The sequence below is a fragment of the Pan paniscus genome, chromosome 11 (assembly GCF_029289425.2).
Source record: "Pan paniscus chromosome 11, NHGRI_mPanPan1-v2.0_pri, whole genome shotgun sequence".
NCBI lineage: Eukaryota > Metazoa > Chordata > Mammalia > Primates > Hominidae > Pan > Pan paniscus.
This window is the reverse complement of record NC_073260.2, coordinates 4,518,400-4,542,560: the sequence shown is the minus strand read 5'-3', so window position 1 is coordinate 4,542,560 and position 24,161 is coordinate 4,518,400. Positions and strand designations below refer to the sequence as shown.

The following is a 24,161-nucleotide window of genomic DNA, read 5'->3' as shown; positions in this document are numbered from 1 at the left end:
CCTCCTGACTCTGCCCGCCTCCCTCCCCGTCTCTGAAATCCAGGTGAATACTGGGTCGATCCTAACCAAGGATGCTCCAGGGATTCCTTCAAGGTTTACTGCAACTTCACAGCCGGCGGGTCGACATGCATCTTCCCTGACAAGAAGTCCGAAGGGGTGAGTAGCTGTGTCCCTCGATGGCCCCAGCGGGGCAGGCGTCACAGACAGGGCCATGCCGAGGGCTTCAAGCATTTCTTGTGTATGCAGCTTTAAGACTGAAAGCCAGAAATGAATCCGTTTCATCAGTGAAACTGTTCTTTCAGAAGTAGACCTGAAATTGTTTTAAGAAATTTTTTTAGCAATAAAATAGGTTTGTGCAGCCCGGGGTCAGGAAGGGTTGGAGGGCTTTCCACCTGGCATCCTGCCGTCCCAGGGCTGGGACTTCACTTACTGGTTGATAAAAGCTTTTCTCCGGTGACTCAGTGGTCCCACTGACCTGAGACCCCCCATTAAAACCCTTTAAAGGAATTGGGAGCAGGTATAATAACGTGAGCCTGAGACATCTTCCAGAAGCTGCGCTTTCCCTCAATTCTTATTATCCAGCCTGTTTCTGTGGGTTGGCCCCAGTCCCTCCTGAGTGCTTTGTTTTGAAGTCTGTTTAGTGAAGAATTCGGGGTGGGGAGCTGGGCTCTGTTGAGATTTTGTGGCATGTCACTTAAATACCCACCTCTGTGGCCTTTCGGAGGCCTCAGTGCTGTAGCAGGAGTTTGTGTGCATGTGGATGGTGTGTGGGTGTGTGTGGTTTGTGGGTGCGTGTGGATGGTGTGTGTGAGTGTAGATGCTGTGTGGATGGGGAATATTGTACATGGTGTGTGAGTGTGTGGTTTGTGGATGCATGTGGATGGGTGTGTGAATGGTGTGTGTGTGTGTAGATGCTGTGTGGACGGTTTTGTAGTTGGGGTGTATGTGTGGATGGTCTGTGGGTGCGTGTGTGGATGGCATGTGGTTACATGTAGATGGTATATTGGTGCATGTGAATGGTGTGTGTCCACATGTGGGTGTGGTTTGTGGGTATGTGTGGACAAGCATGTGGATGGTACATGGGTGTGTATAGCGTGAGTGCATGTAAATGTGTGCATGTGTGTATGGTTTGTGGATGTATGTGTATTAGCGTGTGGATGGTGTATGGGAGTTTGTGGATGGTGTGTGGGTGTATGTGGATGATGTGCGGGTATGTGTGGATGATGTGTGGGTGGTGGATGGGTGCGTGTGGCTGGTGTGTGGGTGTGTACATGGTGTTCGGGTGTGTGTGGCTGGTGTGTGGGTACTTGTGGCTGGTGTGGGTGTGTATATGGTGTGTGGGTGTGTGTGGCTGGTGTGTGGGTGCATGTGGCTGGCGTGTGTTGCTATCCCTCAAGCATGCACCTGAGGCAGGTCCAGCCTTGGCCCAGGCCAGGCGAGGACTGAGTCTCCCTGTTGCTCCTGGAAGGTGACCAAGCCTGCAGCTCTTGTGCCCCTGCATCAGCTTGAACGGCCGCTCCTTCATGAGCTCGCAGTTGTCGCGTGGCCCCAGGCAAAGGCCGCCCATTTCTGGGGCCGCAACGGTTTGCTGTGCAGGTCCAGACCTGTGCGCCCCTGCAGCCTCTGCTTCCTAACAACCTCAGTGCCCCAGAAGCAGTTTCCTGCCAGGGGAAGAGCACTACGTTCTCCCCAGGGACCGCCATCCCCTTACCCCTCAATCACGCCCTGACCGTGCTGAGCTCAGTAGCCACTTTGGGTTAGGAGCCCACTGGCTGCAGTGGAGGCTGCACATGGCTGGAGATCTGTGGGGCTCCAAGTGTAGGGGTCCCCTCCCCCACCTGAAGTTTTAACTCCTTGAGAACCTGCCTTCCTAGTGACAAACCCTGTTCAGAAAGAATCCAAACACGGGGGCCTTCCATCTCGGCTCTCGTTTCCCTCAGTCTGGCCAGAGGCCCCGCATGGAATTCCCTTAGAAAAGAGGTTTCTTGGCCCTCCTTCGCGGCCTGCCTCTGCAAATGGGTGGCCTTGCCGCTGTGGAAATCACGGGCCAGACTCCTCCAAACTCAGAGGTTTCCTGGGAAGCCGCGGCTGGTGTTCACGGCACAGCAGTGTGGGGCTGCTGAGCGACCCCAGGCTCCCCCAGTGACGACCAGCCAGGCGTCCACAGGCTGCAGCCTCAGGCTTGGGCTATAGCTGCTTGGCCAAGGGCAAGTAGAGACGCTTTCCGAGGTGGCCCCCTTGGACCCGGAGGAGGCTCACAGCAGAGGCTGGGGGAGCCCGCGCTTGCCCACATCCCGGGGCTCTTCCAGGAAGCAGCTGCCTTCACGCCGCCTGGGCTCGGCATTGACAGTGGCAGATTTGGAAACGAGAGAGAGGGTGGGAGAGCTCTGGGTGGCGTGAGAGGCAGGTGGGACACCCCTTTCCTCCAGGGGATCCCCTTTTCTGGCCTTCTTGGCACAAGGCCAGCTCAAGAAGGCGGCTGGGGGGATCAGCCAGGGATCAGTCTTCTGTGTCCTCATGGCGCACAATGTGAGCCCCAGTCAGTCCAGGCTGGGGACAGGCCGGCCCTGGGGGCCCTTCCACTCCACGCCTGCAGCAAGTGGACCCTCGGGCAGCCGGGGCTCCCCTTGTCCTGTTTTTGGGACCCAGCGTGCAGGTCTCCCCTCAGAGGAATGGCTGCTCACCTACCCATCCATCTGTGGCATCACTGAGGCCTGCCCTGCTGGGCCCAGCCTGTGTGTCTACAGCCTCGGCCTCTGTGGAAAGCAGGCCTCAAGTGGGAGCCCTCCCAGGAAGCGGGCACAAGTAGTGCCCCATGGCAGCGTGAGCTGGCTGCACATGATCCAGGCAGGCAGCCGAGGAGCAGCCCTCACCCGCACACGTCTCAGTCTCCAGGAGGGTTCTACCACACACACACACGCAGATGCACACTACACACCACACGCACAGATACAGGCCACACACCACACATACCACACACACCACAGAGATACACACCACATATACACCACGCACATGATACATACCACACATCACACACATACACACCATACACAGACATTACACACAGATACCACACACAGATACACATCACACAGATACACCCATAACACACTACACACACACATACACACCACACATCACACACAGACCACACATTATACCACACACACAGCATACACAGATACACACCACTCATCACACACACAGATGCGTACCACACACCATACCCTCCACACAGACATACCCCCCACACCATGCACGCACGCACACACACACACGCAGTCTGGTGCCGCAGCAGCCAGGCAAGGCTGTGAGGATGGGATGAGGATGCCCCACCCCTCGCCTGCAGTAAATGCTGCCTTTTATTACCATTCCCTTGGTCCATCATTCATTCATTCGTTCATTCCCTCCCTCAGTGAGTGTTTCCAGCAGTGACTGAGCACCAGGCGCTGGCCTGGGGCCTAACATGCAAAACGACAGGCAGAGCGCACCCTTCCTGGGCAGCAGCAGGGGCTGGAGGGCTGGGGCCAGGCTCCTCACACGGACTCCAGTCTCCCCGAGGACCCAGGCCGGGCTCCTCACACGGCCTCCGGTCTCCCTAAGGGCCGGGCTCCTCACGTGGCCTCCAGTCTCCCCGAGGGCCGGGCTCCTCACACGGCCTCCAGTCTCCCTGAGGGCCGGGGCCAGGCTCATCCTCACGCGGCCTCCAGTCTCCCCGAGGGCCGGGCTCCTCACGCAGCCTCCAGTCTCCCCGAGGACCCAGGCCGGGCTCCTCACACGGCCTCCGGTCTCCCTAAGGGCCGGGCTCTTCACACGGCCTCCAGTCTCCCTGAGGGCCGGGGCCGGGCTCCTCACGCAGCCTCCAGTCTCCCTGAGGGCCGGGGCCAGGCTCATCCTCACGCGGCCTCCAGTCTCCCCGAGGGCCCAGGCCGGGCTCCTCACACGGCCTCCAGTCTCCCCGAGGGCCGGGCTCCTCACACGGTCTCCAGTCTCCCTAACAGCTGGGGCTGGGCTCCTCACGCAGCCTCCAGTCTCCCCGAGGGCCCCAGCCAGGCTCCTCCTGTGGCCTCCCTGAGGGCCAAGGCCAGGCTCCTCATGCAGCCTCCAGTCTCCCCGAGGGCCCCAGCCAGGCTCCTCATGTGGCCTCCCTGAGGGCCAAGGCCAGGCTCCTCATGCAGCCTCCAGTCTCCCCGAGGGCCCCAGCCAGGCTCCTCATGTGGCCTCCCTGAGGGCCAAGGCCAGGCTCATCCTCACGCGGCCTCCAGTCTCCCCGAGAGCCCCAGCCAGGCTCCTCACATAGCCTCCAGTCCCCCTGAGGGCCCCGGCCAGGCTCATCCTCACATGGCCTTCAGTCTCCCCAAGGGCTGGGGCCAGGCTCCTCACGTGGCCTCCAGTCTCCCTCAAGGTCCAGGCCAGGCTCATCCCCCCAAGGGCCTGGGCCGGGCTCATTCTCCTGTGACCTCCAGTCTCCCCAAAAGGGCCGGGGCCCTCAGGCTGCACTGAAGGCGCTCAGTGGGTCCTCCCTGCAGCCCCCCGGCGTGAGGATGCAGGCGCGGGGGCCGGGAGAGCCTGGGGCCTTGCTCTGGAGGCCGGAGAAGTAACCCTTTTGTTCTGTTTCTCTCCCTCCCCACCTCCCCGCTGCACGTTTAGGCCAGAATCACTTCTTGGCCCAAAGAAAACCCGGGCTCCTGGTTCAGTGAATTCAAGCGTGGGAAACTGGTAAGGTGGCCTCTGGCGTCTTTGCGGTTGTCACTTTAAACCCGCCCATCTCGTATCTTACAGAGTAAAATGGCCCGCTGGCCCAAAGAGCAGCCTTCCACCTGGTATAGTCAGTACAAGCGGGGGTCCCTGGTAAGTGGCCACCTTGGCCTGGCCACCTCGGCACTGCCTGCTTGCGGCACGGCTGGCTCGCGGCTCTGCATGGCACCCATCGCTGCCATGTGTGCCACACCGCTCTTGCCAAACCGCTCCACATCACGTGACAGCAAGACTCAGCTAGGTGTGGAGTCCTCTCCCCAGCCCCCGCCACCCCGACAAGAGTGTGTTTCTGCCTGGAGTAGGCAGATGGTTTTCCGTTTCTGTGTAGGGCGCGCAGAGCTGGGTGTGGGCCCCAGCCTGAGCTGATCCTCTGCCCACAGACGGTGCAGCCCCAGGCACCTGGGCACCGAGGTCAGACGCTCCAGAAGCAGGAGCGCTTTCACTGTGTCTGATGGCAGGGCAAAGGACACGGATCCCAGACCACTTAAGCCATTCAGCGCTCCTTCTAGGACCTGCACCAGGGATCCCCTCTCCCCAGCTGCTCAGGGCTGAGGGCTGTCTCTCTGCCCACCGGGCTGCAGATTCCCAGTTACACTGCACACCACTGTACGAGTCACGTTTTCACTTTTGGGGATCGAGTCTTACAGAATCCATCCCTGAAAGGAAACGACATTGGCCTCCCAGGAAAGAACCACATAGGAGGTTCTTCTGGCCGGTGTAGTGCCCAAGAGCCAGTTTGGACACATTGATGTGAGGACAGCGGCTGCTTCTGCCGCGTGGAGTGCCCCTAGGAACCCCACCGGAGTTTGATTTGGGCCCTTTCCTGGAATGAAGAGCAGAGTTCTGTCTTTTCTCCCAGCAAGTTAAAGGACCAAGGTTCCAGAACACAAGACGGGTTCCGGGTGTCATTTATAGCCCAGATTCTCCTTTCCCTCCCTTCTTGGGATCTAGTGGCCCCACTCCCAGGTGGTCCTCAAAGGAGGGCCTTGCTCTCTCAGAAGCCAGCCCGTGGGTTCTGCGGCTTGTAGCCTGACCACTTGCCATGGTTTGCTGCACCCTGTCACCAGCCCCAGCCTCCCTGGGTGGACACAGAGGCCATACTTTCCCCGAGGACTCAGAGCACTGGCCCTGAGCCGCCTTTGCCCTGTCTGCACCTCTGAAGCCCCTCGTCTCATAACCTGAAGGCATTCATGGCTGATTATTCATCTCTCGTGCCCTCATTGTTGTTGGTTTCAAATCATATACCAGCTCCTTTGCAGACACTCCGAGGGTCTGTGCTCACCGTGGCTGTGTTTCTGGAGGCTTCCTGTTTTGTGGTTTGCTGTGGACTTGCAGTCCTCTCCCTCCTTTCCTCTCCTGCTTTTCCTTTTCCCCGCCTCCTCTGCACTGTGTTCCAAAAAGAGCTGCTGGCATACAGAAGGACCTGAAACACCCGGGGACGGGGAGGGCCCGGGACCAGGGCTGCTTGGCCCGGAGGGACAGAGCGTAGGGGATGCTGGTGTGTGGGATCAGGCAGGGAAGGGGCCCTGGGGGTGAAGCTGCTGGGGGCCGAGGTGGCAGGGTCCATTCTGCAGTCTTGCGGGTAGTTACCGCCTGCGCTTGGCACTGCCCTCTCCCCGCAATGACAGCTCTCAGCCTCCAAAAAGAGCCTCTCACAGCATCCTCCAAAATGGGAAAAGCAGAAAGAGCCTATTTTCCTCACTTGGAGGAAATGGCTGTGAAACCTCATTTGCAGCCTTCAGCCCGAGTAGCCCATTTCCACCTCTCATCCTGTTCCACAGAGAGTTGATGAAGGTTGGAGTGAAGGGACGACCCAGGGAACACATCAGCTTACTTTAGGATCTTTCCACGGCCTTATTTCTAGCTCTGTGAATAGCATACGTGGACAAGAGGTAGATGGGGGCCTCTCAAAGATACCCAGATTTTTCAGCCAGGTGCAGGGGCTCATGCTTATAATCCCAGCACTTTGGGAGGCTGAGGCGGGCGGATTGCTTGAGCCCAGGAGTTTGAGACCAGCCTGGGCAACATACCAAGACTCCATCTCTATTAAAAAACAAAATGCAAAAATGGGCTGGGCAGGTTGGCTCACACCTGTAATCCCAGCACTTTGGGAGGCTGAGGCGGATGGATCACCTGAGGTCAGGAGTTTAAGACCAGCCTGGCCAACGTGGCAAAACCCCATCTCTACTAAAAATACAAAAATTAGCTGGGCATAGTGGTGTGCGCCTGTAATTCCAGCTACTCGGGAAGCTGAGGCAGGAGAATCTCTTGAACCCAGGAGGCAGAGGTTGCAGTGAGCTGAGATCGCGCCACTGCACTCCATCCTGGGGGACAGAGTGAGACTCCGTCTCCAAAAAAAAAAAAAAAAACAACAAAAGAAAGAAAAAACCAGAAATGGGAATTTTATCTGGGCAGGGCTACCCACGCTGCACCATACTGAGAGAATACTGCAGAGAATCCCTCCCACCAGGAGAGCAGGGCCTCACCGTGGGACCCTGGGGTTCCAATGCAGGGCAGCGTGCCCCATGCCCCGGGCTCCCCTGCTGCCCCATGGGCACTGGGGGCTTCAGGTCCTTCTGTGTCTGGTGCTGCCCACCGCCGCTCCCTGTGGTGCACACCCTTCCTCGAGTCAGTCACGTTCCCTCCCAGAAGGAGCGCCGGACGGCCCAGCCTGTCGGTTGGTATTCACTTTTCCTCCTCAAGGTTTGCCTGTAAGGTTCTCGTGGCTGCGTCCGAAAGCGTGGAGTTCGCCGATAGCCCTGGGGCTGCAGCGTGTTCCCTCGCCCCTGGGAAGGCCCAGGCCCCAGGCCAGCTGCTCACTTTGGGCTCTTTCTAGTGGCATCTGTTGAAAAAGTGGGTCCTGCAGTGTGTTCACCCTCTTCCCACTCCCGGTGCCCAAACACTCTTGGCAATACTGAAGTCAGTTTCCTTCCTGTGTTCAATGGGGCTCTTTCGGAGCAGGCCAGAGGCAGGGTCCAAAACACACCACCACGAGGCAGCGGTTGCATAGGAGTGGGCAGAGCAGGTCTCAGGTGCTGGCTTTAGCCTGCTTCATTCCCTGATGCTGCAAACAGGACAGGCTGCCCTGCCCAGCCAGGCCTTCCCTGCAGAGAGGGTCCTTCAAGGTCCTGCCTAGGCCAAGTGAGATGTGTGCTTCATTTCGGGGAGCTAAGATGCATCGATGTCCCCTGGAAGTGTCAGGTTTTTCAGAAACCTTGAGTTTGCAACAGAGATGCAAAAGTGAGATGCATCATGGCTCAGGATGCCCTGCACGGGCCTTGCACCTGGTGGAGCTGAGCAGCCCAGTCCTGGATACCCAGCTAGTGATGCTGGAGAGGCCACCTAAGAAGCTGCACATTGTCCTTCTCTGATGCCTTCCCTGGATTTGTGCAGAGACTGGGAGGGCTTTCAGGGAGGATCAGTGTCATCAGAGTCCCGGGCTGACCTTTGGCACAGGCAAGGCAGGCAGATGGAGCCACTCCTGTCTCAGGAAGCCTGCTCGCTGCCCTGAGGAGACGCTTCTGGGAAGGGGAGGAGTGGTCTTTCTTGAGTGGCTATGCCAGACATCATCCGGGACCCCTGTGCCTCCAGGAGGGTCCCCGGTCACCCCAGCCATCTGCACAGCCCTGACCCTCCCTCAGGCTCGCCTCCCCTGAGCACCTCACTACAGCTGGCCCGCTCACTCCCCGAGGCCTTGTGCCCCATGGCTCCAGCTGCTCATAGTCTCCCTGGCCAGGGCCTTGTACATCCTGGGCACCCAGCAGATGGTCGTTTGTTCACATAATCTTGTGAGCACCTTCCTTTGCTGGTGTTGGGGCATGATGATAGGGACAGGGGGCCAGAGCTGGAGTGGAGGGACGTAGGGAGGGCTGGGATACAGATCAGGGTCCCTAAGCCAGCCCTAGAGGCTGGAGGTGGGGAGGAGCCTTCCCTAGGAGCAGTGGTCTGGGCTGTGACCCAAAGGACAGCAGTGGGGGCACCTCCTGCCAGGTGGGGAGTGTCCCAGGCAGAGGGAGGAGCCGTGCAGTGGCTCAGGGGCAGAAGGAGGACACCTGCTGTCCAGGGCTCAGGGAGAAGTGTGGTGCAGCTGGGAGGGGGGCTCTAAGACCTCCTCCTTTCACCCCCAGGGAACCTAATGCCCCTCTCTGGCCCTGCACCCCTCTACTCAGGGGAAACCAGGGCTCGCCTGCTGCTCCAGGTGCCCCGACCCAGCGATCGGGTGCAGAGCTCTGCGTTTCAGGAATGAGAGGCAGGTCTTCATGCAAGCCATATTTTTGAGAATGGTTCTCTGTTCACTCAACACATACAAACCTGGCAGACCCAGATCACCATCTGGGATGGAGGCACCCAGGTGGCAGAAGGGGAGAAGAACTATGGGTGGACGTGCAGGGAGAGCAGCTGCAGCTGGCACTGCAGTGGGTGCTGGCCCAGGAGACACTGGCTGCCTTTCACCATGCGGCAAAGCTTTATCAAGTGCACACTGGGCAGCCATGGGGCGGGTACCACGGCCAGTAACGAGCAAGAAGGATGCCATCCTGCCCTCTCTGAGCTTATAGTCTGCTAGGGAAGACAGACACTGTGACAAACTAAGGTTGGGGAGGGCAGCCACAGAGTAGGTGCAGGAGCATCTATTCTGGGTAGGCTTCCTGGAGGAGGCAGCACAGGTGCCGAGCCCTGAAGGATAAGCACAAGCCAAGAGAAGTGGGTGGATTATTTAAGGCCCTGAAGGACATGAGGCATGGTTCCCTTTGTTCCTGGGAACACCCAAGAGAGCCCATGTGCGCTGGCCTCGGTGGGGTCTGTGGGTACAGTGCGTTTCCAGGTAGTGCCCCCAAGAAGACCACAGTGTGAGTGAAGCCCAGGGCAGTGCGGACGTGGGGCTTTGTTGCTGTGTGTGTCCCCACCCTGCTGAGCCCCAACACCCCTGTCCCCCCAGCTCTCCTATGTGGACGCCGAGGGCAACCCTGTCGGTGTGGTACAGATGACCTTCCTGCGGCTGTTGAGCGCCTCTGCCCACCAGAACGTCACCTACCACTGCTACCAGTCAGTGGCCTGGCAGGATGCAGCCACGGGCAGCTACGACAAGGCCCTCCGCTTCCTGGGCTCCAACGACGAGGAGATGTCCTATGACAACAACCCCTACATCCGCGCCCTGGTGGACGGCTGTGCTGTGAGTATCCCGCGCCGCCCCCTGCACCCCTGCTCACGCCTCCGTGGGGCTCGCTCCTCACTCAGCACGGGTTTACCTCTCCCCAAGATGCCTGCCAGAGGGCAGTGAGGGCCCCGGACCAGACTCTCGCCCCAGGCAGACCCACAGTTGCAGGGAGACTAGGAATCCCAGGCCTATGCAGCTGGAGCTCCGGGAACTTGGGAGAGTTCTGTGGGTTAGGATGGGAAATCTGAGACCTGGCCGGAAAAGCCAGGGGCCTGGGTCCCTCGCCCCATCCAGGGCTGTGGAGTGAGGAATGGAGGACCCGTTGTGGTTCCAGTTTGGAGCTGGGAGCCTCCCTCTCCTTGGACCCGGCTCTTCTGGGAGTGGCCAGAACTAAGCTGGGCCTGTTCCCGAGAGCACGGCCGTCTGGAAACACTGCAGACAGTTGCCAGCTCTCCGGACAGCCCGGCCCATGGGCCCTCTCCATGTGGGGAGAGCTGTTCTGGTCCCAGACAAGGGAACGGAGGCCTGAGCGGCGGGAGGCTTGCTGAGACCTCACGGGCAGTCAGGGCTGGTATTGGCGCTCATACCCATGGGCCTTCCCACATGCACGCCTTTCCCCTCCCTACTCAGTGAGCTGGGCTCACCTCCGCTAAGGTCCCCTCGAGACTGCCAGGGCCATTGCACAGGTCTGGGATGTGCCCGCGTGTCCTGGAGGTGTTTAGGGTGCAGCTGTGCCCCAAGAGCCCAGGCCTGCGGGAGCCTCAGACATGTCCCCCTCGTGTGGCATTTTAGAGGCTGGAAGTGGGAATCGCTGAGAAGTCCAGCCTGTGGGTCTTCCTGTCACTGACATTGGAGCCTGTTCTCTCCACCGCTTATTCTTGAGAGACCTGTGGAAAGCACCCCTTAGCGCCTCGGTCCTTTTGTGTTTGTAGAAAGGAATGCCTGAGGCCGGGTAAACGGGAAGCGGTTTACTCGGCTCCCAGCTCTGCAGGCTGTCCAGGAAGCGTTGTGTGGTGCCAGCATCTGCGTCCAGTGATGGCCCCAGGCTGCTTCCAGTCTCAGGAAGGTGAAGGGGCCAGTGTGTGGAAGGCACAGGAGAGAGGAAGCGAGGGGGTGCCAGGCCCTTTTTAACAATCAGCTCTCATGGGAACTAGTAGAGTGAGAACTCACTCATTACCCCGACGGCAGCACCAAGCCCCGTGACCCAGACGCCTCCCACCAGGCCCACCTCCAACACTGGGACCACATTTCAACGTGAGATTTGGAAGGGACGAAGGTCCAAGCCATGGCACCGGCCCAGGCCAGCTCCTGAGGGGAACGGGGCTGGCGTTAGGGCCGGCCCTGCAGGGTGCCCTCCTCTGAGCAACACGGTTGGGTCCTCAGTGTGAGGCCCGGGCAGGCAGGAAAGCCAGAGGGTGGTGCCGACTGAGAGTGCAAGGCCTGTCTGTAGCCCTGGGAGCAGAGTGGACCTGGGTTCCAATCCCGCCTCCCCCTGCCCAGCATCGCCGCGGAGCACCTAGCCCTCACCCATAGGACGCTCAGCTCCTTTTCTCTGCTGCCCAAGGGCTGCACTGAGGGTTAAAGCTGTGTCTCCCAGGGCCATCCCGCGGCCAGGCCGTGCTCAGAGGGGGCCGCCCTCACCAGGAGTGCTCACCTCTCCTCCCGGCTGCTACTGCCTTCTGCGATTGGTTGGGGTCAGTACTTCGGATCTGACTGTGGAATATGCAGAACTCATCCCTGTGTAAGGTTGATGGATCCAGATCCCTGGAAAGAGGCATTTAAAAATGCCAGGGACCTTACCCGTCCTCCCCAGATGAGGATAACATAGCACCTGCCTCACAGGGCTTTCTGGGGAGCACGTCAAACCATGCCTTTAGAGCTCGGAATCGTGTCTGACGCACTGCAAGCCCTGGATGAGCAGCCAGTTCCTGTGAATATTTTTAGATAACATGGACCACAAATGTAAGACAGTAAACATGGAGGTGAAGAGAAATCAGGAACCCTGTAAAGGCGAGGCAGGACCTGGAGGGACAGCCTCCTGAGTTTGGCTTTGAGCTTCCTGGCTTCCATGGCAAAAAGGGAAACTAGTTGGCCCAGTGGGTGTTGTCTGATAAAGGGAGAGGAACAGCTTTCCAGAGAGGGGAATGTTCCCTGGAAGACAATGCTAGAAAGATGGATCCCACAAAGGACCCTTGGAGGTTAAAGGGCAGGCCAGACCCCCGCTCCCTAATCTGGCTAAGAGAGGCTTCTGCTGCTTTTAAGACCTTCCTGGAAGATCCAACTTCTTCCATCCCAGTTCCTCTTGAAGCTCCTGCCCCTACTCATTCCATCAGCAAAGCCCACTTCTGCGAGGTCCCAGAAGTCTTCGGCAATGCTTTCTGACTCAGAACCTGACTTCCTGGCTCCGCCTGCGTCCTGGGATAGGGTCAAGCTGGGATCATTTAAATTCCACAAGCAGAGAGGGCTCTTGCTCAGCCCAGTGTCTCCCGGTGATGAGGGTGTGCTGTTGGCATCTGGGGAAGTGTGGCCATTGGTTTGCAAGACATTCCACTTTGCCAGTCTCGGGTGTGCCAAACGCCTCCAGAAACACTCCCCACGTCCGAATGCAAACCACCAATACAAGTGTTCCCTTCTTTCTACATACACAAAACCTGAGGCCCAGAGAGTTACGGCGACTCGCCCAAGGTCTCCAGGTGTGACAGAGCTGAGGCTCCTAATTCCCACTGCAGCATTCTTCTCACCATAGCCACTTCCTGGCATAGCTGCACCTTGAATACCTCAGTTGACAGTGATCTCACTACCTCCTGAGACAGCCCAGGCCATGGTTGCAGAGTCTCAGGATGAGGAAGCTCTTCCGAGAACTGGGCTCAAGTCTATTTGTACTATCCGCCCATCGCCTCCTGGTTCTGGTCCCGTCAGCCATGCAGAGGGAACCGGGTTCAAGAGCAGTTTCCCAGCCCAAGCCTTCTGACATCAAGGCTCGACGGCTCTCTGATGGGGGACTGCAGGCTATTTGGCATTCTCGGCCTTCACCCACTAGATGCCAGTAGGAGCCCCCTATCGAGTGATGGCAACCCAGAATGTCTCCAGACACATCTCCCAGGGGCAAAATCTCCCCCATGGAGAAGCACCCTTCTACACACAGAACTAAGGTCTGAAGGGAGCGCAGAGGGTTCACCTGCTGCAAGGGCAAAGAGGACCTGCTCCTTCCTGTCTCCCATGGAACCCAAAGAAGCTGGCACTTCTGGGGCGAGATCAGGACCCTCAAAGCCGAGAACCAAGTGCAGCTGCTGTCCAGACCGTGCCACCTTCTCAGGCAGTCAGCAGCATGGGTCTGGTTAGCCGCCCAGTGCTGCAAGTGCCACCCCAAAAGGAGACCCTGGCTCACTCTCTCGCCCCTTCCCCATGGCAGGCGTTCCTGAGTTCCACAACTGTCCTTGGAAGTGTCTCTGCGTGCAGAGGAGGGATTGGGATCACGGGGATACCCAGACTGCACTCTGGGCAGGGAGAGGAGAAGCAGCCCCCTCCCCAGGGCCGTTCTACTTCTGGAAAGCAAAGATTCTGACTTTGAAAAGATGGAGAGAGAATGGCCCAAAACTGCCTAACCCCAGATGGCAGGGGCAGGCTCTGTGGCCAGGCTGGACAGGTGGTTTGGGTGGAAAGGTGGGCAGTGGCAGCAGTGTGGAGCTGGGGTGCGGGGCGGCCATGGGGGTGGCATGCAGGGACGCTGGCCCGGACTTGCAGGTGCCCTGCTGACCCCAGTCCCTGACAAGCCCAACCACAATTTGAGAAGTCACAACCCTCTAATTACGGAGGCTGCTGCAGGAGGCCCTGATGCCTCGAACTCGGGCCAGCGGCAAAAGCCCTGCCTCAGCCCCCGGAGGTCTGCATGATTCATATTGTAATAACGGCCGAAGAAATTGGAATTCCAACGCGGGCGTCATTTGGCTGGGGCGCCTGATTGACGGGGCCGCTGAGCGGGCCCAGTGGAGAGGCACAAATCACCTGCAAGAGGGCCCAGGCACCCCGCCGCATAAATCCTGGTGTTTGTGCAGCTTTCGGCGCCTCCGGGGGGGCCGTTCTGGCCTGTAATGCTTATTTATGCCCCTGGAATAACAGGGTAACAGAGCGGCTCGCAGCGGCCTACTTTAAATACACCCCTCTCTAAGCACTCTGATAATTGGAGCAGAGGGGTCCCATAAATCCCATGAAATCACCCGACAGCTCAGCAAATGCTGCCCGTCCCTCTGGGGAGAGACTGGTGCCATCGCTGAGAAGGGCTGTGACCGACGCCACTGCTGAGATGAACTGCTTGCCCAGCCTCCCAGGGGTGGACGAGAAAGGCCGGGCAGCGCCCTGCTGGCTTGCTGACCTGTCGCCGAGCTCACTTGGCTCCCCAGGACAGCGCCACCTTGCAGTGGCCCAGTGAAGCCAGGCCCAGCCATCTCACTGCACTCCCTGGGTGGGACTGGGCGAGGGAGCAGAGGCCGGAGGAGAGGCAGGCAGGGTGGTCTCTGGCTCCTCGCCGGTGGGGAGGGTGAGGAGGTTGGTACCCTCAGGGCTTCACTCCTGGAGGGTGTGGATGGCCACCTCTCATTGAATATCCTGTGTCCAGCCCCGCTGCCCACCTATCCTTCCCAGCCACCGCAGAGCTGCAACTGGCCCCTGCCCTCCGTTCCACAGGAGAGCTGTGGCCACCCCCAGGCGGGCTTGTGGGACAGCAGCATCCCAGCTGTGTTCTGCAGGGCTGAGCTGGCCACAGGGTGCCATCTGCCCCACACTCGGCATTCTGTGGAACTGTGTGTTTTGCTGTCAAGTCCGGGGGTGCCCCATGGCGAGGTCCTTTAGGACAGCGTTTCTCAAAGGCCAGTCATGACCATGCCTATCAGAATTGTCTGAGACACCCATTTTTTAAAATGCAGATTCCGAGTCCCACCCCAGCCAGACGGAGTCAGCCTCTCTGGGCAGGGGTCAGAGCTGTAGGGGGTTAACAAGCTCCCTGAGAACTCGCGTTCTCTCTGAAGTTCAATCCCAACTTGAAAATCATTCCAGGCTGAGCCAGCTGCAGTAAGAGAAAGGTGTTCCTATCAAGGCAGGGTTGTGAGAAGGGCAGGGTCAGGGGAGAAGTGGACATTAGGAGGTGAAGTTAGGGACTCTCATGGATAATAGCAGGAACGCATGCAGGGAGGTGAGCTTCGTTCCTTCTCACAGCGCCTCTGTGATGTGAGCATGCCCATTTTCCAGCTGAGGAAACTGAGTCACAGAAAGCGTATCGGTTATCCATTGCTTGTAATCAACTAGCCCCCCAAATTCAGCAGCTTAAAACCACAGATGTTTGTTACGTCACCCCATGTCCGAGGGTCAGAAGCCTGGGAGAGGTGCAGCTGGCTGGCTCTAGCTCAGGGTCTGTCTTAGGTCCATTCGCTGCCACGACAAATCTCGCCAGCTGCGTGGCTCATAAGCAACAGAAATTTGTCGCCCACAGTTCTGGAGGCTGGAAGTCTGTGAGCAGGTTGCCGGCAAGGCAGGCTCTGGTGAGCTCCCCTCTGGGCTGCAGATAGCAGCTTCTCACTACACCCTCACAGGGTAGAGTCTCTCGGGTGCCTCTTTTATAGGGGCACTAATACCACTCATGGGGTTCCACCCTCAGGACCTCCTCAGCTCCCATCGAACGGCCCCACCTCCTAATACCATCCTTGGGAACGGGAACATTAAGATCATAGTCAGGGAGAATAAGGCCCTTCAAGGCCACGCCCTCCCCATAGGTCAGGGAGCAGAATACCGGGAGAGCTGGAGCTGCTGTCTGCTATCCGAATCTCCGGCCTGGGAGCCTGTGCTGGGCCCTCTGCAGGGCTGCATCCTGGGGTCACTGCCTCCCATCCGGGAGGGAACCCTGGCTGGCCCCTACTTGCTTATCTGATCATTTCTTTTGGGGATGGGGCAGTGGAAGGAGATCCTTCCCAGGCCCAGATCCAGCTGCGACTGTAAATCCGGTCTGGGTCTGAGGTGGCAAAAGCCATCTGCCCAGGATGCGTTTGCAGGCTCCTGGTTTGCGGGAAAGGTGCGGCCTCCAGGGCTCTTGTCTGGGGGGAAGTTGACGGGACAGCAGGGCCAGCTCAGCCTCAGTTATAAAGAACACTGGGAGTTATATTTGGGTGGCTTTGGGGAGGGACCAAAGAATCACACACCTGCGCTGCCTGTGTTCTGGGAGGGAGGCGGCCTCTCCTAGGCTTCCATCCCACATCCCAGCGCCCAGGGTTGTGCTGTTTTGAGCAAGGGATGGGTGCTGACTCATCCTGCAGGCCAGGTTCATTGCGCTACCCCTGCCCTCTGTGCCTCAGTTTACCTAAGACTCCTCTAGACCAGATGGTGTGGAAGGTCCCCACCCCTTCCCATACTTGTGGAGGTGAAGACCCAGACCAGTGCCTAAGGCAGTGTGTGGCAGGTGGTCGTAGGGGGGTCTTACTTGGCTCAAGGCTCTGCCGGTGCTGCCTCGGACTCCTTCCTTTGCGAACCCGGAGCCCCCGTTTGATTTTCCAGCGTGCCCTGCTTGTTCTGTAGCTGGCCCTGGGTCCTGGGGGGCCTGCCTGGAAGTGAATACCTGGGGCATCACAAGGAGTCTGGACTGGGCACGGTGGGAAGGCTGATCAGCTTCAATCCTGTGTGTGCCTCAGCCACCCCTGAAGCCTTGGGAGGGTCCTGTCGCCTCGCTGATGCCCACACCACCCCACCTCCGACCTGTGCAGGGGGACTCTTAGGACATCCACCGGGGTTAAATGCATGCTCTGATCAGCCATATTTCCTCCAAAACTTGCCCGGGCAAGCGCAGCCCTGGGTAGGAGACAGGACACCAGCCTGGGTTTTGGAGCCAGATTGTGGGGGGTGATTGATAAACCCCAAGATCCCCCACTGTTCTTAACCACCGGCCATCTGTCTCCCTCTTCCCCAGACCAAGAAAGGCTACCAGAAGACGGTTCTGGAGATAGACACCCCCAAAGTGGAGCAGGTGCCCATCGTGGACATCATGTTCAATGACTTCGGTGAAGCGTCACAGAAATTTGGATTTGAAGTGGGGCCGGCTTGCTTCATGGGCTAGGAGCCGCTGAGCCCGGGCTCCCGAGAGCAACCTCGTGACCTCAGCATGCCATTCGTTCGTGAGTGTCCCGTGCACGTCCTGATCCTGGACAGTGAAGGCTTCTCCCTCCCCTCCCGCCTGACTTCATCTACGCCTCGGCACCACGGGGTGTGGGACCCCAGCCCGGAGAGAACAGAGGGAAGGAGCCGCGCCCCCACCTGGAGCTGAATCACATGACCTAGCTGCACCCCAGCGCCTGGGCCCGCCCCACGCTCTGTCCACACCCACGCGCCCCGGGAGCGGGGCCATGCCTCCAGCCCCCCAGCTCGCCCGACCCATCCTGTTCGTGAATAGGTCGCAGGGGTTGGGGGAGGGACTGCCAGATTTGGACACTATATTTTTTTCTAAATTCAACTTGAAGATGTGTATTTCCCCTGACCTTCAAAAAATGTTCCAAGGTAAGCCTCGTAAAGGTCATCCCACCGTCACCAAAGCCTCCGTTTTTAACAACCTCCAACACGATCCATTTAGAGGCCAAATGTCATTCTGCAGGTGCCTTCCCGATGGATTAAAGGTGCTTATGTTTTTGTGAGTTTTAAGTAAATATTTGTATTGTATTGTTATAAATGTTAAGTGTGCCTGGCTTTCAATCATGCACGGAAACCCAGTCTCAGTCCCACGGACAGAATGGGCGAGGCATGGATTCTGGGTTGCAGTACCGTTCTGATTAGAAATAGGAAGTCTCCCCACCCCCGACCTGGCCAAGAACGTGCAATAAATTGGAAGTTTGCCCCGGGGCAGCAAGAATTTATGCTGCCGTTGAAAAGCAGGTACCAGTGCCCCTTTTCAGACAGTTTTTGATTCGCTCTAGACTTTTTTTTTTTAACAGGGAGGGAAAAAATTTGATAATTTTCTTTTTTCTACATGCACTTAAAACTAAAACACAGGTTTGGATTAATTTTATTTGCTTCCTTATTCCGCTTTTCTTCCCGCAGAGCCTGATGGGAGAATGTCCAGGGCAGGGAAACCACATTTTTTGTAGGTGATAACTCAATGAAAATTGGTGCTTATTTTTTACACTTCTCTCTTGTGGCTCTCTTGTGGTGCTATCTGTTTTAAGGTCTCCTTGAAGGCGCACTGGGGTCCCTGGCCATGCCTCGTTCTCCCTGCTTTCTTTATCCTGTTATTGCCTCCACAGTCTGTTGCCAAGGACTCTAAGATCAATGCACGTCACTTTCCTTTCCACTGGGCAGGATAGCCAAGCACGCTCCCTCCTGCGCTCTCCCGCCCCGGTGCGTCCACTCCCGAGGGCTGTTATGAGGACTGGGTTGTGCCTACTTGATTTGAAAACACACACAAGCAATAAAAAGCCTCTTCCTGCATTGTCTGTGGTGTGACCATAGCAGATTATATTTGGTTCCTGAATGTTTGTGGTGCTAATTTCTGTGTTTGTTCCAAGCCGTTCAGTCGTGCCATGCGCTGCCTCGGTAGATGGAGTAATGTACAATGAACTCCATGAGTCTCTCCAGGGCTGCCTGCAGCACGTCTTTTCCAAGTAGCCGATTTGGATTCCCATCTCAAATGTCCTGGATGCGAGCGTCAGCGGCTCCAGAGCTCGGGGCGGGTGAGGTCCCCTTTGGGGAACCCTTTCCTGGCCATCGAGGTCGGGGGGCTGCTGTCTGTGGGCAGGAGGACCCGAGGGGCAGCCAGGAAAGGCGATCTCTTCACTGTGAAAAGTTGCCCGGGTGCAGCGCCTTTTCCTTCTACCATGGGAAATGCAGGCTGGGCCCTCGGGGTGAGCCTGCGGGGCTCTGGTGCTGTCCCCCACCCCCACCACCACCAGAATGCAGTTCCAGCTTAGGAAGCCACAAACAAGCCACCCAGGAGGAACAAAACACCGCCAACGTGGATTTTCCAAATTTCCCTGGAAAATAAGTCTCGCTCTTGCCAAAGAAAAGTCTGGCTTGGAGAGTCTCTGGAGCCCAGGATGCCAGCATGTGCCAATGACTGTCACCTTCATCTCTTCGAAAGAAAAGCCATAGCCGAGGACTGTCCCGCGAGCCCCGTGGACTGCGTCTAGGTCATGTGATTCTGTTTTCATTTCTCATCCCATCCAATTTGTCCTTTTCTCCTGTCATTTTCTTCCTCTGTGGTCCCTTCAAAGTTGTTATAATTTGTACTGAACTTCAAAATATGTCCCGTTCTCCCCAGACCACTCTAGCCACAGTATATTGCAATAAAATTACTTCTTATATTTGCAGAAATTCTTTTGGTGTAATTTTATTTTTTCCTCTCAATATATATAATTGGACAAACGCTGGCAAAAAGAAAAATGGTAAGCAAAAACCCAAGATAAAGTTTCGAGGACATTCAGGCCTTTTGAAATACAATGTCAAATGACACATTGTACGTTTTCAAAAAATCCGCTAGACATGTCGTAAGTTTTAACTGTAATGCCCAGGAAAGGATATCTTAAAATATTCTAAACTTGTGTAACAAAGGAATAATTAACTGTAATAGTTTTTCAATAAATCGAGTTGGGTGTTTCCACCGTAAACAGATGTGAGTGACTCTCTTCTTAAGTGTGGCCAGGCCCCTCCCAGACAGGACTGCACACAGTCCCAGGACGCTAGGAGCTCTGGAGATAACCACACTGGCCACCCAGAGAAAGGAAGGGATGGCCCCGGCTGTCCTTAGGTGGAGCTTGTCCTTCAGGAGTGGCCAAGGCTGGCGTCGACAGCTTTGTGCCCTTGGGAGGATGTTAGAACGTAACCGGGCACCAGCCCGAGAAGTGAGTTTCAGCCACTGCTGGGTGTCCACACCACCGTGTACTGTCCTCACTCTTCACTCCTGGCAGTCAGCACCCTGCGAGAATGTTCTGGAAGCTCTCCAGCACTGCCCTTCCAGCTGTGTAGCAGGATTAGACTCCCTGGCTCCTTGTGGCTAGAGGTCGGGGAAGGCACGGGGCTCGTTGCAGCCGATGACCTTGAGCCCACATGGCATTCGCCTCTTCCGGTCTGAAGGTGTGGTTCCCTCGTGCACAGCACCAGCCACGTTTCATGGAGGGGCTACGTCACCAGCAGGTTCCCTGAGTGAGCCCCCTGCCAGCTTGTAAGAACTGGTAGCAGGAGCAGGAGAAGCACATTTTTGTTTTATTAAAGCCACTGATGTCAGGGACTGTTGATTACTCTGCCGAATAACCTAGGCCAGTGGGTCTCCAGCAGGGTCCGGGGAACGGCAGCAATGGCACCACCTTGTTAGAAGTGCCAGTCCCTGAGCCCCATCCCAGACCTGCTGGCCCAAATGCTGTGGGAGAGCTGAATCATCTGAAAGCAGGCCTCTGAGCAACTCTGCTGCACGTTCAAGCCGGAGAGCCAGTAACCTAGGTGATCCGGAATTGTGTAGGTGCTTAAAGACGGGGTGACTCTCACAACAGAAGGGTGGTCTGCAGCATTGCCCAGGGAAGCTGGGGCCATTGTGAGAGGATGGGAGGCTGTTGACCCATGTCATCCACAGGCAGAACATTGGGTACAATTGTTGTTTGATCACTGTGATAGCTCAGAGGTAGATTATGAACTCATAGCTTGCACCCCTTGGGGAGGAGGCTTGACATGAAATGATGGTGGGCAGGCTGGATGCCTGAATTCCATGTGGCAAGGTACCACGTGGCAGACCAGCTCTGGAAAGAGCCAGGAATGAAAGGAAACGGCCCACGAATCAAGGATGCGCAGAGTTGGAAGAGGCAACCGTTTCCCAACATCAACTGTTTAAAGACCACATTGAGAGACGCCTTGAGGGACAAACGCCAGTCAAAACTCAGTCATCATGAATTTGAGCAGCCCACCCCTTTCTTAAAATCCTGGAGTAGATTAGGATGGCGCCTAATAAATACATTTGAGTTGGGAAAGTGACTCCGGCAATGGACGCTCACAGTCGTCAAAGGTTGATGGGTCTGAAGGTCCTTGCCATCGAATCCAGAACAGGAGAGAGAGCAAGGCAGGTGGGCGGACAGTCGGCGTGGTGCCTGCTGGTGGAGCGGCCAGAAACGCACAGGTGGGCAGCTGATCTGTCCTCCGGAGAGGCATCCTGCAGAGGGGCCCCAGCCTGGTCTGGAGGAGTCGGTGGCTCAGACTCACAATGACCCTTTGACCATCCCAGGCAGCAGGAGGCTTGAGGTCCGCTCAGCCTCCAGGGACCGCCCCCTCCTATGAAGTGCCTTGAGGGTGTGGGCAGGGAAGCCTGGGAAGGGAGGAGCCTCCCAGGAGCTGAGATACTGGCAGATGCTCTGCTGGGGCAGCAGCCCCTTCCTGGGTGCAGCCTCTGGAGATGCTCCCTTTGCAACTGGCTCCAGAGATGACTGGAAAGAGGGATTTCATTTAAATGTACCATCCAGGTAGAGGCTGGCAACCTGGAGGGCCCTCTCTTCCCCGGGTCAAGCTCCAGGACAAGCTAAGTGAGGCTGGGCCAGGGGAAAGCCAAGGTCCTGCTGGGGGCGCCCTGGAGACAGAGTGACTCTCGTCCAGGGGGTTACAATGCGACTCCTCCCCGCTGCCTGCAGGCACAGAGCTCAGCTACCTGCCAGCTTCATCTGAGGCAAGCACTGTGAACTCGGCCTCCAAGTGAGGCAACCAAGGCCAAGGCTTGCAAGCGAGGCCCGCCCCTGGTTCCTCTGTGCACCTCGCCTCACCCCTAGAGCCTGGCTGATAAAAGCACCTGCCTGCAAGCTTGGCTGGAGGACCGGCACTGGGCCTGGTGCCTCATGAGTGTTCACAATGAGTGTCCCCAGGAATGAGAGCAGAGCAGCTGAGCTCAGCCCCCACACCTCTGCCTCCCACTGTCATGGCCCCAGCGATTCCTCAGCGAGCACCTGAGCATGTCCTGGCCTGGGCTGGGTCTCCTGAAGACAGGGTGCCGGTCCCCAGTCTCAGCCTTGGAGGAGATGAGATCGGCTCCCTGCCCACCGTGTCCATGTGAGAAAGAAGGAGCACTGAGGCCAGGGCTGTCACAGCTCACTGCATCTCATGAGCCCAGGGTGGGATTCATGTGGAATGCCCCAACAGGAGTGGATGATCACTGTCCTTTCGTTTTAAGCATTCCCAGAGGGCCGAGTTGATCCTTGCTGGATGAGGGAACGTCTGTCCCCATGAAAGAGAAAGCAGGTTGTCACATTCCGGAGCGGGAATTAATTCAAGCTTCCTGTATTGGAAGAGACGTCCCTCAGCCCCCTTTATCCTAGCACTAGTGCTCTGGGCCCTCAGGGTGTCCTCAGCATGACTGAGAGGAAGGAAGGCGGGAGGGGAAGTGTGTGCACACCAGCTTGGTGGGGCACAGAGGCTTTGCCAAGAGGCCTTGTCCCTGCAAAGCTGGGCCCCTGGGCTCCAGGTGTGGGCTGAGAGAACCTCCTTGCCTGCCAGGGCCCTTGTCCACTAAGATCCTAGCCTGCCTCAGACTGTGGCCTCCATGTGGGCCACAGGTGGGCTTCTATGTAGATGTGCATAGAGACACCTGGCTCTCAGCCAACCTGCCTGGCTGGGGCCCAGGACAGCTGGGATCCAACTGATTTCTCAGTCACAGGGAGGCCGGTGGCTGAGCCATGGCACAGTTGTGACCCAAAGTTGTGGGACTCCCCTCGCACCTGTCATGCAAGGGGACTCCCATGATTTCTCGGGGTTGTAGGTGACAGCTCTGGGAAGTTTCCTGGGGAGAAGGAACCCTGGAGGGAGGGTGCATGCCCCCAGTCTGCCTTCCTTGCCTTCCTCCTCCCACTGGCCCCAAGGAGTTCTGCCACCACATCCATTCATTCATCTGTTCATCCATCCATTCATCCATCCATCCATTCACCCTTTCATCCATTCATCTATTCATCATTTATCCATCCATTCATCCATCCATCCATCCATTCATCCATTCACCCTTTCATTCATCCATTCATCCATTAATCTATTCATCATTTATCCATCCATCCATCCATTCACACATTCGTTCACCCTTTCATTCATCTGTTCATCCATTCATTCATCCATCCATCCATTCATCCATCTATTCATCATTTATCTGTCCATCCATGCATCCGTCCATCCATCCATCCATCCATCCATCCACTCTTTCATTCATCCATTCATTCCCCCATTCCTTCAGTGGCAGTTCACTGACCACCTGCTGTGTGCCAGGCAGGAGTAGCAGGGGAGAACCCACCCTCAAGGAGATGCCACTCCAGGGGACACGGGCTGACCAAGACCCACAAGGCAGGGGTGAGGTGTGCCCAGAGGAATGAGACCTGAGGGAATGTAACAGGGAGGAGACAATGTGCATGTGTGTGGTGTGTGTGTGTGTGGGTGATGTGCATGTGTGTATGGCACGTGTGTGCATGTGCTATGTGGTGTATTTTGCATGTGCTATTTGTGTTTATGTGAAGTGTATGTGTGTTGTATGTGTACCTGTCTGTGTGGTGTGCCTGTGTGTGTGTGCCTGTGGGGAGCTGTGCCTGTGTATGTGGTGTGTGTGCCTGTGTGTGTGGTGTGTGTGTGTGTGGTGTATGCCTGTGTGTGGGGGTGGTGTTTGTGCATGTGCCTGTGTGTTGTGTGTGCTGGCGTGTGTATGGTATGTGTGTGTGTGCCTGTGGGGAATGTGCCTGTGTGTGTGGTGTGTGCTGCATGTGTATAGTGTGCGTGCCTGTGTGTGTGGTTTGTGCTGTGTCTGTATAGTGTGTGTGTGGGTGTGGTGTGTGTGCCTGTGTGTATGGGGTGTGTAGTGTGTGTGGGGTGGGGATTGAAGTGCTCTCCTGGGTGACCAGGGCCACTGGGAAGGTCCTCTCTGCCTGGAGCCCAGCGGGCAGGAAGGGCTTTGCAGGAGAGGGAACAGCAGGGCAGAGGCCAGAGGGAGTGGGGAGAGGAAGGGGAAGTGGGAGGGGGCTGGTGTGGCCTGAGCAGAGATGGGGAGGGAAGCCACACGGGGCAGTAACCCAGACGCAGGCTGGGGGTGGTGCAGACCCATGAGAGTGGGTCACACTCTGGCTCCAGGTGTTTCAAAGATGGGTTGATGGGATTTGCTGAGAAGAGGAGGTCGAAAGTGAGACGAGAGAATTCCAGGAGATGCTCAGCCACAGGCATGACCCCCACAGTGCCGCAGGAGCACACACGCGCGCACACACGTTTACCCGACAGCTGTGGC

General features: G+C 57.2%; 1 protein-coding gene across 2 annotated transcripts in view; it reads left to right on the top strand.

The window, feature by feature from the left end:
* Positions 1 to 19,255, top strand: part of COL5A1 (collagen type V alpha 1 chain) — a 208,283-nt gene extending 189,028 nt beyond the window's left edge. Inside the window, exons 63-66 of one of the 2 annotated variants that reach the window (XM_034929444.4) lie at positions 44 to 156; positions 4,786 to 4,854; positions 9,698 to 9,931; positions 16,866 to 19,255. In XM_034929444.4, coding sequence (XP_034785335.2) covers positions 44 to 156; positions 4,786 to 4,854; positions 9,698 to 9,931; positions 16,866 to 17,012 — 563 coding nt within the window. In that variant the 3' untranslated portion in view covers positions 17,013 to 19,255. Of the gene's footprint in view, positions 1 to 43; positions 157 to 4,653; positions 4,723 to 4,785; positions 4,855 to 9,697; positions 9,932 to 16,865 lie in introns of both variants that reach the window. The other variant, XM_034929443.4, reaches the window with a different exon arrangement.
* The last annotated feature ends 4,906 nt before the right edge of the window (positions 19,256 to 24,161 follow it).